Raw genomic sequence first — 17,182 nt, forward strand, 5'->3', positions numbered from 1 at the left:
AAAGGGAAGGTGGGAATGTTACATTGGAAGGAAATGCCTCTGTACCTGATACATTTGCGGATATACTGAAAGAGAGCTCAGAAGCAATGGACACAGTGAGGGAGGTAGCGATGCAAGCAGCTACGTCACAGTAAGCAGCAAGGTGCACCACTCAACTGCTAGAGAGGAAAAGATCAGTGGTAGTTGTAGGCATCAAAGAACAGGAAGGATCCAACAGGCAAGAATGGAATGGCAAGGATAGAGAGGCAGTACATGGGCTACTGAAGAGGTTACAGATGGAAGGGGCTGTACATAACATAGAGAAGGTTTTCAGGTTGGGCTGGTACAACAAGGACAGAAACCGACTTGTAAAGGTGGTGTTTACAAACGAAACCACGAAGGAGGACATTCTCGAAAGGAAGAGTCGTCTGCAGCATACGGAGGGATACAAAAAAGTATTCCTGCAGAGGGACAGGACGAAGGAGGAGAGAGCCAGGGCAGCAGAGGCAAGGAGGAAGCGCAGGGAGAGAGGAGCAAACCAGGAAATCACAGCCCTCAACACAACAGTCCCAGAGACAAGAGGAGAACCCAAAACCAGCATCCCAGCAACACCAGAGGGGGGGGGGGCAACACCACCACCCCCCTCTGCATAGAAACCCTCCCTTCCCCTCACCCTACCTGCCCCCACCCAACCCTCCCTCCCACCCCACCCCATTCTGACCCTGACACCCCTTCCCCATTCCCATCATGTCCCCCTTCCCACCTTTTTCCCCCTGTCCCCCCTCCCACCTTTTTCCCCCTGTCCCCCCTCCCCCTTCATCCCATACCCTCCCTATCCCTCCTCCCCCCTCACTGCGTATCCTCCATGTCCCCCATACCTCCTTAACCCACACCCTACCTGTCCCCCTTCCCTTAAACCCCCACCCCCCACCCCAAAATCCTCTGAGACCCTGCAAACCACCTCACAGATCCTCTCACCCACGGAACAGCTTCCCACACCAGCAGAATGCTTGCCAAGAAAGGGACATGAAAATGAACAGAAGAAAGTGAGCTTCAAGGCGATGTACACTAACATAGATGGGATTTCAAATAAAACAAGTGAACTTGGAGAATGGGCACTAGAAGAAAACCCAGACATAATAGCACTCACAGAAACAAAGTTAACGAAAATCATAACAAACGCAGTGTTTCCACAGGGGCTACTATGTAGTGAGGAAAGAGAGAGAAGGGAGAGGAGGAGGTGGTGTAGCTCTGATACTAAGAAAAGGTTGGAGTTTCAAAGAGATGGTAATTCAGAACTGTGAAGGTTTCAGTGACTACATTTCAGGCACCATAGCAACTGGAGGACAGAAAATTATAATAGTAGTCATATATAACCCCCCACCAAATGACAGAAGACCCAGACAGGAATATGATAGAAACAACTTGGCCACCATCAATATAATAGAGAGAGCAGCTTCTGTGACTAGCAGGAACGAATCCAGACTTCTAATCATGGGAGACTTCAACCATGGGAAGATAGATTGGGGGAACAGAGACCCACATGGAGGCCCAGACACATGGAGAGCTAAGCTGCTGGATGTGGCAACAAGAAACTTTCTAAGTCAACACGTCAAGGGACCGACAAGAATGAGAGGAGGGGATGAACCAGCCTTGCTTGATCTGATATTTACCCTAAATGAGTCGGATATAAGGGAAGTTAAGTTAGAAGCCCCCTTGGGAATGAGTGATCATAGTGTATTGAGCTTTGAGTACCTGGTTGAGCTGGGAATTATCACCCCCAAAAAAGAACTGGGAACCAAAGGGCTGGCGTACCAAAAGAGAAACTATGAGGAAATGAATAAATTCCTATGGGATATACATTGGGACACAGAACTCGGAACCAAGTCCGTACAAGACATGATGGACTATGTCACCCAAAAATGTCAGGAGGCTGTAAGCAGGTTTGTCCCAGCCCGACAGGAAAAAACAGAGAAGCAAAGTTAGAATCCGTGGTTTAATAAGGAATGTATGAAAGCAAAGAAGCAAAACAAAAGGGCATGGAGGAACTTCCGTAATAACAGAACACTATAAAGTAGAGAGCGATACCAGAGAACCAGGAACGAGTATGTCAGTGTGAGAAGAGCAGCTGAGAAAAGGTATGAAAATGATATAGCTAATAAAGCCAAGACCGAACCAAAGCTACTACACAGTCACATCAGGAGGAAGACAACAGTGAAGGAACAGGTGATGAAACTTAGGGTGGGCGAGGACAGGTACACAGAGAATGACAAAGAGGTGTGTGAAGAACTCAACAAAACGTTCCAGGAGGTCTTTACAATAGAACAGGGAGATGTCGCGGCGCTAGAAGAGGTGGCAGCAAACCAGGTGACCTTGGATAGGTTCGAAATTACAAGAGATGAGGTCAAGAAGCACCTATTGGAGCTGGATGTGAGAAAAGCTGTTGGGCCGGATGGATTCTCGCCATGGGTATTGAAAGAGTGTGCAGAAGCACTTTGCCTACCACTCTCCATAGTGTATAGTAGGTCACTGGAAACGGGGGACCTACCAGAAATATGGAAGACTGCTAATGTAGTACCAATATACAAAAAGGGTGACAGACAAGAGGCACTGAACTACAGGCCAGTGTCCTTAACTTGTATACCATGCAAGGTGATGGAGAAGATTGTGAGAAAAAACCTAGTAACACATCTGGAGAGAGGAGACTTCGTGACAACCCATCAACATGGGTTCAGGGAGGGTAAATCTTGCCTTACAGGATTGATAGAATTCTACGATCAGGTGACAAAGATTAAACAAGAAAGAGAAGGGTGGGCGGACTGCATTTTTTTGGACTGTTGGAAAGCCTTTGACACAGTACCCCATAAAAGGTTGATGCATAAGCTAGAGAAATAGGCAGGAGTAACTGGTAGGGCGCTCCAGTGGATAAGGGAGTACCTAAACAATAGGAAGCAGAGAGTTACAGTGAGGGGTGAGACCTCAGACTGGCGTGAAGTCACCAGTGGAGTCCCACAGGGCTCTGTACTTGGACCTATCCTGTTTCTGATATACGTAAATGATCTCGCAGAAGGTATAGACTCATTCCTCTCAATGTTTGCTGACGACGCCAAAATTATGAGAAGGATTAAGACAGAGGAGGACAGCTTGAGGCTTCAAGAAGACCTGGACAAGCTGCAGGAATGGTCGAACAAATGGCTGTTAGAGTTTAATCCAAGCAAATGTAATGTAATGAAGATAGGGGTAGGAAGCAGGAGACCAGATACAAGGTATCACTTGGGAGATGAAATACTTCAAGAGTCCGAGAGAGAGAAAGACCTGGGGGTTGATATCACGCCAGACCTGTCCCCTGATGCTCATATCAAGAGGATAACAGCAGCAGCATATGCCAGGTTGGCTAACATAAGAACGGCCTTTAGAAACTTGTGTAAGGAATCTTTCAGAACATTATATACCACATATGTCAGACCAATCCTGGAGTATGCGGCACCAGCATGGAGTCCATATCTAGTCAAGCATAAGACTAAAATGGAAAAGGTTCAATGGTTTGCCACCAGACTAGTACCCGAGCTGAGAGGTATGAGCTACGAGGAGAGACTACGGGAATTAAACCTCACTTCATTGGAAGACAGAAGAGTTAGGGGGGACATGATCACCACATTCAAGATCCTCAAGGGAATCGACAGGGTTGATAAAGACAGGCTGTTTAACACAAGGGACACACGCACTAGGGGACACAGGTGGAAACTGAGTGCCCAAATGAGCCACAGAGATATTAGAAAGAACTTTTTTAATGTCAGAGTGGTTGACAAATAGAATGCATTAGGAAGTGATGTGGTGGAGGCTGACTCCATATACACAGTTTCAAGTGTAGATATGATACACACACACACACACACACACACACACACACACACACACACACACACACACACACACACACACACACACACACACACACACACACACAACACATACACTCACACACAACATTGCAACACGTGGGGGTCTGGTAGCTGAGTGGACATCGCACAGGACTCATAATTCTAAGGCACAGGTTTGATTCCCGGACCAGGCAGGAATAAATGAGCAAAGTATCTTTCACCCTGAATGCCCCCTGTTACCTTACACCAAATAGGTATCTGGGAATTAGACAGCTGTTACAGAGCTGCTTCCTGGGTGTGTGTGTGTGTGTGTGTGGAAAAAAATAGTTAGTAGTTAGTAACAGTTGATTGACAGTTGAGAGACGAGCCAAAAATGCAAAGCTCAACCCCCACAAGCACAACTAGGTGAATATACACTTATGTAGCACATGTGATACAAGAAAAACAGGTCGGGAGTCAGGGCATGAGACAACAGACGGTTAGAAAGGCGGGGTCCAAGAGCTAGCAGCTTGATCCTTCAGGCACAAATAGTAAATGAACACACTTACCCTTCACCAAGCAGGTCGGTGGTGTTGAAGGGAGTCTCCGTGGACGCCATCACCACCGCTCTGTGGAGCACAAAACGCCATGAGTGAGACAGAGATCATCGTCGGGTGGATGTGTTCCTGCTGCTTCACCATAGTTCACTGTACTTTTGAGTACAGGCTCATGCTGCATGCGTTACTCTGATTTAACAGCCATATGGCATTGTGTCATTTGAATTCATTCCCATGGGGAACTGCAATGTTTAGATACAGCTCATGAAATACTTTGCAACTTCCACGCAGGCTATTTTGCGATGAAAGGTAATTTATCTAATGTCTTCCGATGAAGACATTTCCTTCTGAAAATCCTGTTGCAGAAGGATTCTGCAAAACTTCTGGGATTAATCTTTGGCACCCGATTGTCTTGGACAACCATATCTCTTATCTCTGAGTTGAATGTTCTAACTTACTTAAGGTCTTGTTCCATACTTCTTGAGGAGCTGATAGACACACGATCCTCTCTTTACATTTCACTCTCGTGTTGTCTAAGCGTGATTATGGATGTCCTGCTTACTCGTCTGCCTCTCCCTCATCCCTTCATCGTTATGATGCTCTTCACCATACTGGGTTTCGCCTCGGCTCTGGTGCCTTTCGTTCAACTCCTACCATCATCCTGTATGTTGAAGCCAGCATCCTGTCTCTACAGGATCGCCGGTATTGCTACTGTCTTCGCTACTTTGCGCGATCCTTACAGCACCCTTATTCTCGCTTATGTCGTACTTTGATCATTACCCCTCCTGTGGACTCTGTTCCCTTCTGCCACCTTCCCCTTTTTGTTCGGTTGTCTTGCTTGCAAGGTTCTCTCTCTTGGTTCGTGTTACCAATATTTCTCCTCGTGTCGTTCCATCCTCGCCCCCATGGAGGGTCCCTCTTCCTAAGTTTTGTAGAACCCTGACTCGCATAACAAAAGCTTTTACCTCTCCTACAATTTTGAAACACCTTCTTCGTGTTCACTTTTCTTCATACTCCCGCTCCATCATCATCTTCACAGATGGGTCTAAATCTGCCGACGCTACTCGATGTTATTTCCTGACCACACCTATATGTGTTGCCTGCTCCCCCGGAGACTAGCATCTTCAAGGCATAACTTTATGCCATTTTGTATGCTCTTCATCAGCTGCTTTCTCTCTGTCAATCTTCCTTTGTTGTTGTAGTTGACTCCCACAGTGCCTTAATGGCTCCAGAGTCTTTTAATCCTGTCCATTCTGTTGTCATCAAAATTCAATATTGGCTGTTTCTTATCTCCAGCAGATTTAAGATAGTCGAGTTTTGCTGGGTTCCCAGCCATATTCGTGTGTCCTTAAATGAGCATGCGGAGGCTACCACGAAGGAGTCTATCCGCACTCGTCACATTTCCAACAGAAGGGTTCTTTATTTCGATTTCTTGCCAGTTATTCATTCCTCACTCCTTGTTTGTTGGCAGGATCGCTGGTCTTCTGTTAATGGTAACAAGCTGCGTGTTCTTAAGGGTAGTGTGTCCCCGTGGCCTTCCTCCTACCACTGTAACCGGTGGTGGGAAACGGCTCTGGCAAGGTTTCGTATTGGCCATACACTCTTAACTCGCAGGCATTTAATGGAGCGCGCCCTGCTCCTTATTGTCCAAACTGCACTGTCCATCTTACGATCGTGCATATCGTTGTTGAATGTCCTGACTCCTGAGATGTGCCTGTGTTTGCTTCAGGACTGTCCCTCGCGGTCGCCAGTCCCTCAATAGAATCCTTAGTGACTCGGATACCTTTGATGTTGTTTGCTTTATGCACTTTTATTCTCATATTGGTATCCTTCTTAATATTAAGCCACTTTAAAAAATCCCGCACATTAATGGTGCTACATAGTCTCCCCGGCTTGGTGCCTTCTTTGATAATTACTTCCATACCGTCTAGGAACACCTGATGTGTTATTTGACAGATTTTCCATAGTGAATCTTTCAAAATGTTCTGAGATAATACTCTATATGTGTCTCACTTCAGCACTGGTGGAGAAAATGCGACCTCGGTCGGCGACTCTCTCTCTCACACTCACACACACACACACACACACACACAACACACACACACACACACACACACAACACATACACTCACACACAACATTGCAACACGTGGGGGTCTGGTAGCTGAGTGGACATCACACAGGACTCATAATTCTGAGGCACAGGTTTGATTCCCGGACCAGGCAGGAATAAATGAGCAAAGTATCTTTCACCCTGAATGCCCCTGTTACCTTACAGTAAATAGGTATCTGGGAATTAGACAGCTGTTACAGAGCTGCTTCCTGGGTGTGTGTGTGTGTGTGTGGAAAAAAATAGTTAGTAGTTAGTAACAGTTGATTGACAGTTGAGAGACGAGCCAAAAATGCAAAGCTCAACCCCCACAAGCACAACTAGGTGAATATACACTTATGTAGCACATGTGATACAAGAAAAACAGGTCGGGAGTCAGGGCATGAGACAACAGACGGTTAGAAAGGCGGGGTCCAAGAGCTAGCAGCTTGATCCTTCAGGCACAAATAGTAAATGAACACACTTACCCTTCACCAAGCAGGTCGGTGGTGTTGAAGGGAGTCTCCGTGGACGCCATCACCACCGCTCTGTGGAGCACAAAACGCCATGAGACAGAGATCATCGTCGGGTGGATGTGTTCCTGATGCTTTACCATAGTGCACTGTACTTTTGAGTACAGGCTCATGCTGCATGCGCTACTTTGATTTAACAGCCATATGGCATTGTGTCATTTGAATTCATTCCCATGGGGAGCTGCAATGTTCAGACACAGCTCATGAAATACTTTGCAACTTCCATGCAAGCTATTTTGCGATGAAAGGTAATTTAGCTAATGTCTTCCGAATAACAGCACTCCACCATATTTGTATCACAATAGCGTAGTAGAGTGGAGTGAAAAAAATTATTTTCCTGAAATCTAAAAATTTTAATTTTTAATCCCTGACAAATATGGCAAAAGTAAGAAAAACACGATTCGGATGATTGCCACCATTTTTGGGCAGACAGCCGCTCTGAACGAGCCCGCGGGATGGTCAAAATGGTCATAATTCACCAACCACTGGAGCTAGAGACATGATTTATGGCTCAAAATTTACAGAATCTTCATGCTTCTATATCTCTTAAGAAGAACGTTTTTATCTATTTGTGCTAGAAAATATTATTAGCAAAAGACTATTTTGGGGGTTACCGGCAGCGGTAAAAATGGTGCAAATCACCTTCCATCGGTGGACGATTTATTATGTGTATTTATCATGTACTTATAATCGATAACGTATATGATATATGTTAAATTATCGATTTATCATGGACTTGTATCATATACCCTACAGTTTATATCACCTACTATTTTATTCAATTACTATTTAATGAGTAACATTTCCTCTCCATGCTATTTATACTGTGTCGTGACTATAATGCAACATGTGGTAGTTACTCGTGGCACGGTCGTTTGTGTTTGACCAGAACCCCCCCCCCCCCCCCCAGGAGGCCTGAACACTGGTTGCTGGATGGCAACTACTGGTTGACAGCAAGCTCAACCACTCTTTAAAACCTGCATGGATGTCTATCCACCCTTCCATTGACCGGTGTTCAGGCGTTGTGTTGATGCCTCAGTCACCAGCTTGTCATGTCTCAACAGACTTGTTGAGACACAGATGGTTGAGCTGTAAAGGCATCATTCAGCATTGCTTAATATCGAAATTTGTCAGGTGCCAAATGGCTGGGTGCTGTTGATGACAAGAATTTAAATTGACCAAGTTATTGTAACATTTTATTGTCAAGCTTATTGCTAGTAGATGGAATTGATGTAAGCGAATGCTTCCTCCTGCTCCAGATGATCTCCCTCGTCATCACTGTCAACAAATTCACCTTTAAAATTTGTGCATAGATGGAATGATGGAAACTTTCCACATATTGACAGTACTTTGTCCATGCCCAACGTTCGTATTTCTTCATCACTGTCGCCAAACACTGCAGCCAAAACATTTTCTGGGTGTGTAAAACAATTACCTTTTTGTACTAATTTTAAGGCTGTTCCCTGCACAACCTTATTTGACAATCGTGTAATTCTTTGAATCATAAAAAAACGTGTCTTGATCCACATGCTAACTGTCTGTTTGATTTAATTTCTAACTAAGGGGGAAAATATTCCTGAAGGCAGAAGTGCAATGTTTGATAATGGTTAGCCAACGACGCACAGTATGGAAGGGTCCTCCAGCCACGGATTAGTCACCATGAATGCATAAGAGGACCAACCTCCAGATATTGCAGATCACTATTAACTGTTTCAAAAATATTTGCTAGCATATCCTGTAGGCACAGTACTGATCTGTACTCTGGTCATCACATCCTGTAGGCACAGTACTGATCTGAAATGAGGTCATCAACAACAGACTGTGGCCCTCTGGAGAGTGAGGGGTTTGGTACTTGCTTGAACTGAGCAACTGGCCAATTTGACACACAAACTATCCCAATTGCTCTTGTGAATGAGTTTGAGGTGTTTGTGGTTCCAACACGAGCCACAAATACATGGCACAGCGGGAGTGCGGTGGTATGTAGAAGGCAATAAACCCACTGAAGTGGCTTACCTAACAACTCCTCTAAACCTGGAATTTAACCACTGTACTCGCCAGTCATTGATAACGTATCATCAGTACCAACAATTGTAGGTTGATCATATTGTTCAGTGCTCTTCAAGGAATTAAACAGCCCTTGCGCGATAGTCCTGCCATTACCGTCATCAGGAGAACGATGAGTGAGGTAATATTCTCCTGGCTCCCAGACTAAAGTATAGTACTGACTAACTGTTCTAAAGTATAGTAACTTCAAGTGGCACTGATCTATAAAGTTTTCTATTTGGTCCTCCACAACAGTTTGCGTGGCATCCTTGCACCCATCCATGTTGTTGCTTAAGATTCGCTACCTGGAACAAAAAGTTCCAAGTAGCATGGGCTATGGTGAGCCCGTAGTGGACTGTGGTGCGCCCATCTAAGTCATGCGTGGGTCAGTGTATAGAAGTTCTCATGCTCTTCTTCCCTAATATTATTTCCACACTGTTCCCGCTCTCTTCGTAGCTTACTACGATCACCGATATAACTCTTATTATGATCAGTTATGAGACTTGCAACACACTGTTGGCATCTGCAGCTGCTGTCCGGTGGGATACCTGGAGACACTTGCACATCCAGGCCGGGTTAGTCCACTGACGGTGTTCGCAAGGTCGCATCCAGTCCGGCACAAACTCAGACACAGCAGAATGCTCTGATGGGCTCGTGGATGTTGAGTCAAGCACAGCAGAATGCTGTGAGGTGCTCGTGGATGTTGAGTCAGAGTCGGAGACATAACCAGAAGCCAACTCGGACTTTTCTTCATTTCTCATAGAGGAAGATGTTGGTGCACTTAATGGGGTAAATGAACGTCGCATAAACAACATGACATGAATTCAGTGGAACAACGGCAAGCCAAACATTTTCAAACACGTGGACCCTTGTGATCATTGTAAAAGGAATAATCATCATCCATCATTCTTAATCCCCTTTTTCCAAACGTCTTCACTGCTCATCATCAACACAAAACTTATCAAATAACTGATCAACATTCAACATGAATTCTGATTCCTTTACCGGGAAAGACTCTGCATTGTTTCTTCAACCAACTGTCAAGTGCACTAAAAGATGCCATCAGTGATTCCATTTTTTTGTATACTGTGAACTGATGAAGAAGACAGCCACTGCACAAAGTCCATTATAAACCAACTTGGCAACGTCGTTCGCAGCATCTACCGTCCGATAGTGCTTGAAATGAAGAGCACTCTTAATCACTTGTTGTTTTGTTGATAACACTACAAGTGGCAAGCTTCCACGACTACTAAAGTATGTCCACTGTGTTGGCAACACCAGGTGGCAAGTTTTCATGACAAAGTATGTCCACTATGTTGGCAACACTCCAGGTAGAGCAGACTGGCGGCGACGTTGTCAGTCAACACAATGATGTCAGGAGTGATAGTGACACAGAAATAGTAACTGGTAAAGGAAGTCGACCAACACCAGCATACACTGAAATGAGCAACGAATACATTCAAGTACCAGCGTGTAAATGATAATCCACTGTCTGACAATACATATGCAATGAATATTGCAGAAAACATTCACTCACAGATCATCCTGAGTTCTTCAGTGATCAAGAGACTGAAGACATCACCAGGCGTTACTGGAGAAACCAGACACCAGGTTGGTGCGACTATGTCGTCCAGTGGAGTCAAGCCCTAGCTTCGGTAGGGGAAGGACGTGGTGAATCGGCGCTCCGGCTGTTGGTGGTGTTTACCAATTTGGCCGGTTGAGGGCGGGTGTGTCTCTGCCTGCCTGTGCTGACTTGGAGTTAACGATGGGGGTCCCCCTCCCCCCTGTCCTGCGGGCTCAGTCTGTGGGCCTCGAATTTTCCGGCCGGGCTGTGTACCCAGAGATAGCGCTGGTGTGTGAGGTGCTTCATGTCCCTGTGATCGACATTTATGGTGTCGAGCTGGTGACGGCTCGTCGAGCGATATTGAAATTTACCGAGGAATTGGCATATCGCGAGTTTCTCCGTCATTACGAGGGGCGGACATTTCCCCTGCCAGATGGTGCGGGCACTGTGTCACTATCTGATCGGAGTGGTGCCCTCACGTACGTCAGTGTGCATGGGGCTCCGTTGGAGTTTCCAGAGAGTCTGCTACGGCGGTACTTCGGCCGGTTTGGCGCAGTGATTAGTGTGCGGGTGAACGTGGTGTCTTCCAGTCCACTTAAGGGTGTGAGGACCAACATTCGCACCCTGGGTATGAGGCTCCGGGAAGATATTCCGTCCTCTGTGTGGCTTATGGGCTACAACGTTCGGGTATTTTACGCCCGCCAGCCTCGGACGTGTTATCGTTGTGGCCTCTTGGGCCATCACGCTGCTGACTGTTCTGCGCCTGCCGTTGCACCCGTGAACCTCTTCAGTGAGGTGGATTTTCCGCCGCTTCCTGTGGAGGAGGATTCAGTGGATGTGGCCGTCTCTTCAGCCCCGGATGTGCCCCCTGTGTCGCCTGTTGCGCCACCTGGTGCGCCCCCTGTTGTTGTCGCCTCTCCTAAAGAGGTGGTGGCGTCGAAGGGTGATCGTCCTGCGCCGACTTGTGTCCCTGGGGTTCTTCAGACTGCCTGCTGCTCGATTCCCCCGTCTTCCAGTTCGTCCTCTGCTGCGTCTGACCCTGTCCCTGCACCCTCGCCGTCTGTTCCGGCTGTGCTGCGTGTTGGGGTGGATCCGGCGCTTCCTCCTGTGCCTGGCCTGGTGCCCCATGTGGTTGAGGATGCTGCCGTTCTGCGACGTGCATCGGTTCGCCCTGCTTGTGTTGCGCGTGTCTCGGAGTCTGCCTCCGGGTCGGATGATGTGCGGCCCGAGCCTAAGCGTTCTCCGCGTTCGTCTTCAGCATGGACAGATGTTGGCAACTTCGTCGCTTGTGAATCTGCCGGCGATGGAGGGGTGGCTCCGGTTATGTTGCGTACTACGGTGACGGTGGAGGTGCATTTGCCTGAGGATGCCCGTGCCAGTGTTTCGGCCTCCACTGCAGATATGGTGACTGAGGTTCCTGCTTCGGGTGCGTCGCCTGCATCGGATGGCTCCGGTTCTTCATGGGGGGTGGTTCCCCTGCCGAGGTTCGTGGTGAGCGGGGTGGCCTGGTGATGGTGTTGAAAAAGACTGCTCGTTCTGGGGGTTCTGAAACCCCTTCCTCGGTCCCCGTTTCATCGGCTGCGGTCTCGACGCCTCTTCCGTCTCCGGCTGTCTCTTCAGTGTCTCCTGCGGTCTCGGTGGAGTTGCCATCTCGTCGATTGTCCCCTGCTCCTGTGCGCACGGCGACGCGGCCGTCTCGGCAGCCCTCGTACGCTTCAGCGGTGTCGTCTGGTACCTCGAAGGACGTGGGTTGCGCTCCCCAGCCTTATTATGCGACTTGCATCAGTGAGCTTAAGGAGTGGCCGTTTCCACCTGATCTGGTGGTTCCCGAGTTTATGAAGGGCCCGCGGCGGCAGGGGGATTGTCCCCCTACCGACAGGGAATATATGATTTGGGAGGCCTACAAGCAACGGTATCCCTGGGCTGCGGAGACGTATGGTCTTGTCTCTGAGGAATGTGTCATGCACTCGTGATTCCTTTGTGTGTTGTGGGTTGTTTCCATTAGTGTGCATGGGTGTGAGGTGCGGGTCGGGTGTGTGTGAGTGGGTGGGGCGGGTTTGTTTCCCGGTTCCTGCGTGCTCCGGTTTCTTGAGGTTATCTTGAGATGATTTCAGGGCTTTAGTGTCCCCGCGGCCCAGTCCTAGACCAGGCCTCCACCCCCAGGAAGCAGCCCGTGACAGCTGACTTAACTCCCAGGTACCTATTTACTGCTAGGTAACAGGGGCATTCAGGGTGAAAGAAACTTTGCCCATTTGTTTCTGCCTTGTGCGGGAATCGAACCCGCACCACAGAATTACGAGTCCTGCGCGCTATCCAACAGGCTACGAGGCCCCCCCCCCCCCCATTTGTGGTTTGTGGTTTGAGGTTTGTGGTTGTGGGTTTTTTGTGTGGCTTGTGTGTATGTGTCCGGTTCCTGTGCGGTCCGGGGTTTGGTTTGTGTGTGTCTGGTTGTGGGTGTCATGTGCTTATGTTATGCTTTGTGGTTCTATGGTTGTATGATGCTGTTCGTGCGCTTGTTTGTGTGGTGTTGAGTGCCCTTCAGGCTGTTGGCGTGACCTGGTCTGGGTTTATGCTTTTTGTCGAGTTTTGCCGTTGAGCTTTTCCTTTTGTTTATTGTATAATTATGTTGTTGTATTGTTAGTTATTTATTATTTACTTTTTTGTTTTTATGTTGGTGCCTCTCCATGTGTGTTTGCGGTGCTGGTAGCCTTGTTCAGTATGTTTCAGGTTTTGGTGTGTTATTTCTGTTTTGTATTCTGCTGTGTTTCACTTAATTATTGTATTCTGTTTGTAATTATTGTTGTTTTGTGATCGGCTCTTCCGGCCGGCGTTATTGTGTTTAGTACTTTTGTTCCTTAGTTTTGCCCGTTTGTGCTTTGTCTTTTTGTTCTGTTTTATGATGTAACTGTTTCCTTCTATTGTACTTATAAGCATGCTTGCATGTAAAAATAAAAATAAAAAAAAAATAAAAAAAATAAAAAAAAAAAGTCATCCAATCACTTATTAATTAACACATTGTGGAAGTGGGACAAGCACAACAATGGGACCACCAGTCCCACGGAGGAACAACACGAACACAATGGTTGCTGTTGACACAAGGAACATTAGGTTTCTCAGTTGGAACATTCGTAGCATCAACAGAAGACCGAGTGTCTTAATTGCACATGTTACCAGTAACAACATAGATATAATTGCTATACAGGAGCCCTACACACCCAACATGATAAACAAAATCCCACCAAAGATCAGAGGGTATGTATCCTTTACAAACAGTAACACCACAGGACTACTAACATACATCAGAAGTGATTTACTACATGCTCTAGTGAGCACATCACACAATGTACACACACACAGTACCATCACTTCCATGTACACATATTCGTTCCTCTGTCACCAGAGGGGGTGGACGTCGGGCTTGGGCTGCCAGTGGCTGTTTGACGCTGCATAGTGGTGATTGGTGCAGAGCGTCTGCTGGCCGGGGCGGCGGATGGTGGTGGCCGCATCCGCCGTGTAAATACTGTGCATTAAGATTTCTCTGATGCAGTGGATTGGGAGCAGGTGGCGGTTGCGCTCCTGGATGTGTTGGACATGAAGGTTCCGGATCTACTCGGTCTGGAGAAGTTTTCACCCTCTCGTGTGGTGGTGACATTTGCCACGTCACCTGGATATGTGCAGTTCGTAGAACGTTGGAATGAGTGGACGGTTCTCCTTCCTGGTACGGCTTTGTCAGTGACGATCTCTGATCCGTGGGGCCCCTTGACCTTTGTGAGCGTTCATGGTGTGCCTGTGAATTTTCCCGAGGCAGAGCTCTCCTCGGTGTTTGCACGCTTTGGTACGGTGTTCTGTCATCGGTACAACGTTTTGAGTGCCGGGCGGCTGAAGGGTCTCCGTCTGGGTACTCGTACACTGCAAATGCGTATCACAGGATCCATTCCATCCAAGATTTTGTGTTGTGGCATTTATCTCCATGTTTTCTATCATGGTCAGGCCTGCACTTTCGATGTGGTGAGGAGGGCCATGACGCTGCCAGGTGTGGTGTTCCTCAAATGGAGACCTCTTCAGTTTTTTTTTTTTTGGGGGGGGGGGGGATTTCCCCCCTTGCGTGTGCAGGCTGCCTCTCCGGAGGGTCCTCGGGGGTTTGCCTGGTGGTTTACCTGCGGCGCATGTGCCTGCTGTTCTGTCTACGCCTGTGGTGCCTCCAGTGCTGGCTTTCGTGGAGGACCTGGCTGCCTCTGCTTTGCGTCTTCAGTTTCCGGTGGATGTGTAGGTGCATCCAGTTCCTGGTGCTTCCTTGGTGGATGGGGGTGATGGTATGGGTGGGCCTCCTGTTGACGGGGGTGTGCTTCCTGTGGCTGTCGATGACGTCGTCTTCCCGGAGGTTGTCCTCGATGATGGTGGCATTCCTGATGCCTGTACTGCACTTATGCCTTCTGCTATTCCTGGTGGTGTGCTCCGTGAGGGGGCGTTGTGCTCCCCTGCTCCTCGCCGGAAGCGCGCTTCGAGGGAGCGCTCATGCAGTAAGGAGCCCCATGACAAGCAGATTGAGGCTTCACGTGGTATGGCCTCGGATAATGCCCCCCCCCCCCTCCTAATTCTCCTGCGTCTGCTGAGGATTCCAGTGGTGATGTAGTGCCTAGTGACGGCGTGCTTTCCTCAGCAATGGTGGGCATGAATGGTACCTGGGTGGTGGCGACGGGGTCTCGGCATGCTTCGCCGGGTGATGCCAGCACTGTTCACCTCCTGAAGTGTCCACGGTCCTGTGGATTCCCCCTCTGTGGAACGATGGGCAGTTGGCCCTCGCGTTGCAGACGCCGCCCCTGCGGTGGGTTCCGGTGTGCCCCCTGATGGGCCTGTGAGGTTGAGGAGTTCTTGATGGGTTTTTGATGGCGCCTGTTCTTGTTTGTGCATCTTTAAATGTGTGTGGTCTGAATGCTCTTGCGGTCCAGTTGGACCTAGTGGATGTGCTTCGTGAGCAGCATTTGGGTGTGGCTCTGATTTAGGAGCATCATGTTCGGGATGTGTCTGTTCTGCAGGGGTTGTGTGCTGATTATCATGTTGTGTTGAATCCGCCAAGGACGTCCTTTGGGGGGGATGCTCATGTTATTTTCACAGATAACAACATCTGTTATCTATTTCTTTATCATCGTGGCATCTATTTCCATGCTTCACACGGAAATGGATGAGGATGAGCAGGTCTTGTTTGTGCGGGCAGAGTATTTGGGGGTTGTGATTCCGTTCTTGACAGTGTACGCCCCTTCTGGGGTGGTGCATCGTCGGGACCGGGATATGTTTTTGCGGAAGGGGCTTTTGCCCTTCCTGTGGCATGATACGAGGGACTTGATCTTTGGTGGTGATTTTAATTGTGTCACAAGTGTGCGGAATAGCTCTAGTGCCCACCCGCAGAATGTTTTGGCCACTTTGCCTGAGGTTTTGTGTTCTTGCGGATTTCGCGATGCTGCCGTTTTGTGTAAAGGCGCATTAGAGTATACCGTCGCTGCGCGTGGGGCGTGTTCTAGGTTGGATAGGTTCTATGTTTCTGCTGGAGAGTGTACTGTGTTTGACTTTCGCACTGTCCCTGTGGCTTTCTTGGATCATTGTTTGATAGTGGTCCGGGTTGGTGTCTGGAGTCAGATGCATGTGGGTCCGAGGTGGTGGAAACTTAACTGTCAGTTGTTGTATTGTCCGCGTATTTGTGTGCAGTTTCGGGTCTGGTGGGTTGGGATCCTTGCCTGGAGGGCTGCCTTTTCTTCTCTCTTCGTTTGGTGGGAGTGGTGTAAGGTGGAGTGTCGGAAGTTCTTTGGCATTGTTGCTAAGCGGGAGGCAGCTGGGAGGTTTGGGCTGCTGCGGTTGCTTCAGGCGCGACTGTCTATTTTGTATGTGTAGTTGAATGCTGGGTTTACCTGATTTGAGGATATTGCTGAGTGTAAGGAGCATATTTGTGCTTTGCGTGCAGAGATGGCTGGCGGTGTTTGGGTGCGTGCTCGTGTGGCTGAGCATGTGGATGGGGAGTGGCTCTCGCCTTTTCTTTTGGGTTGGGAGAAGGCTGCTAGGGCTTCTGTTCTTCTTAAGGGCTTTCGGCGGCCTGATGGTTCTGTACTTTCTAGTGCGGATGGAGTTCTGCTTTATGTGTGGTAGGAATTGGAGGAGCTCTATGGGGCGATGCAGGGAGATGGTGTGCTCACGGATTTTTTTGGATGGGTGTACCCCTGGGTTGTCGGTGGCGGAGTGTACCCAGTTGGTGCAGGATGTTTCGTTGGGGGAGCTCCTGGATGTGGTCCGGTCCATTCGTTTCAGGGAAGGTGCCCGGTGAGGATGGCCTTCCTGTTGAGTTCTATATTAGCTATTGGGATGTGCTGGGGGAGATTCTCTTGGAGGTGGTGCAGGCTTGTCTTTGGGAGTGTGTTCTGCCTGGCTCCCATTGTGATGGGATCGTGCGGCTGCTCCCAAAGCCGGGCGATTTGCAGTTCTTCTCAAATTGGCAGCCTATCATGTTATTAAATGTTGATTATAAAATTCTGTCCAAGGTTTTAGTGCGTCGCTGTCATAGTGTTGTT

General features: G+C 48.2%; 1 protein-coding gene across 4 annotated transcripts in view; it reads right to left on the minus strand.

Moving 5' to 3' along the window:
- LOC123761417 (high-affinity choline transporter 1) overlaps positions 1–17,182 on the minus strand; it is a 348,005-nt gene that overhangs the window by 245,652 nt on the left and 85,171 nt on the right. For 3 of the 4 annotated variants that reach the window (XR_011224660.1, XM_069313215.1, XM_069313203.1), the window contains exons 2-3: positions 6,974–7,033; positions 4,409–4,468 (exon numbers count right to left, since the gene is read on the minus strand). Coding sequence is in view for 3 of the 4 variants with exons in the window: in XM_069313215.1 (XP_069169316.1) it covers positions 4,409–4,468; positions 6,974–7,023 (110 nt within the window). In the remaining variant the exon portion in view is untranslated. The remainder of the gene's footprint in view (positions 1–4,408; positions 4,469–6,973; positions 7,034–17,182) is intronic. The other variant, XM_069313210.1, reaches the window with a different exon arrangement.

This window comes from Procambarus clarkii, chromosome 7 (assembly GCF_040958095.1).
Source record: "Procambarus clarkii isolate CNS0578487 chromosome 7, FALCON_Pclarkii_2.0, whole genome shotgun sequence".
NCBI lineage: Eukaryota > Metazoa > Arthropoda > Malacostraca > Decapoda > Cambaridae > Procambarus > Procambarus clarkii.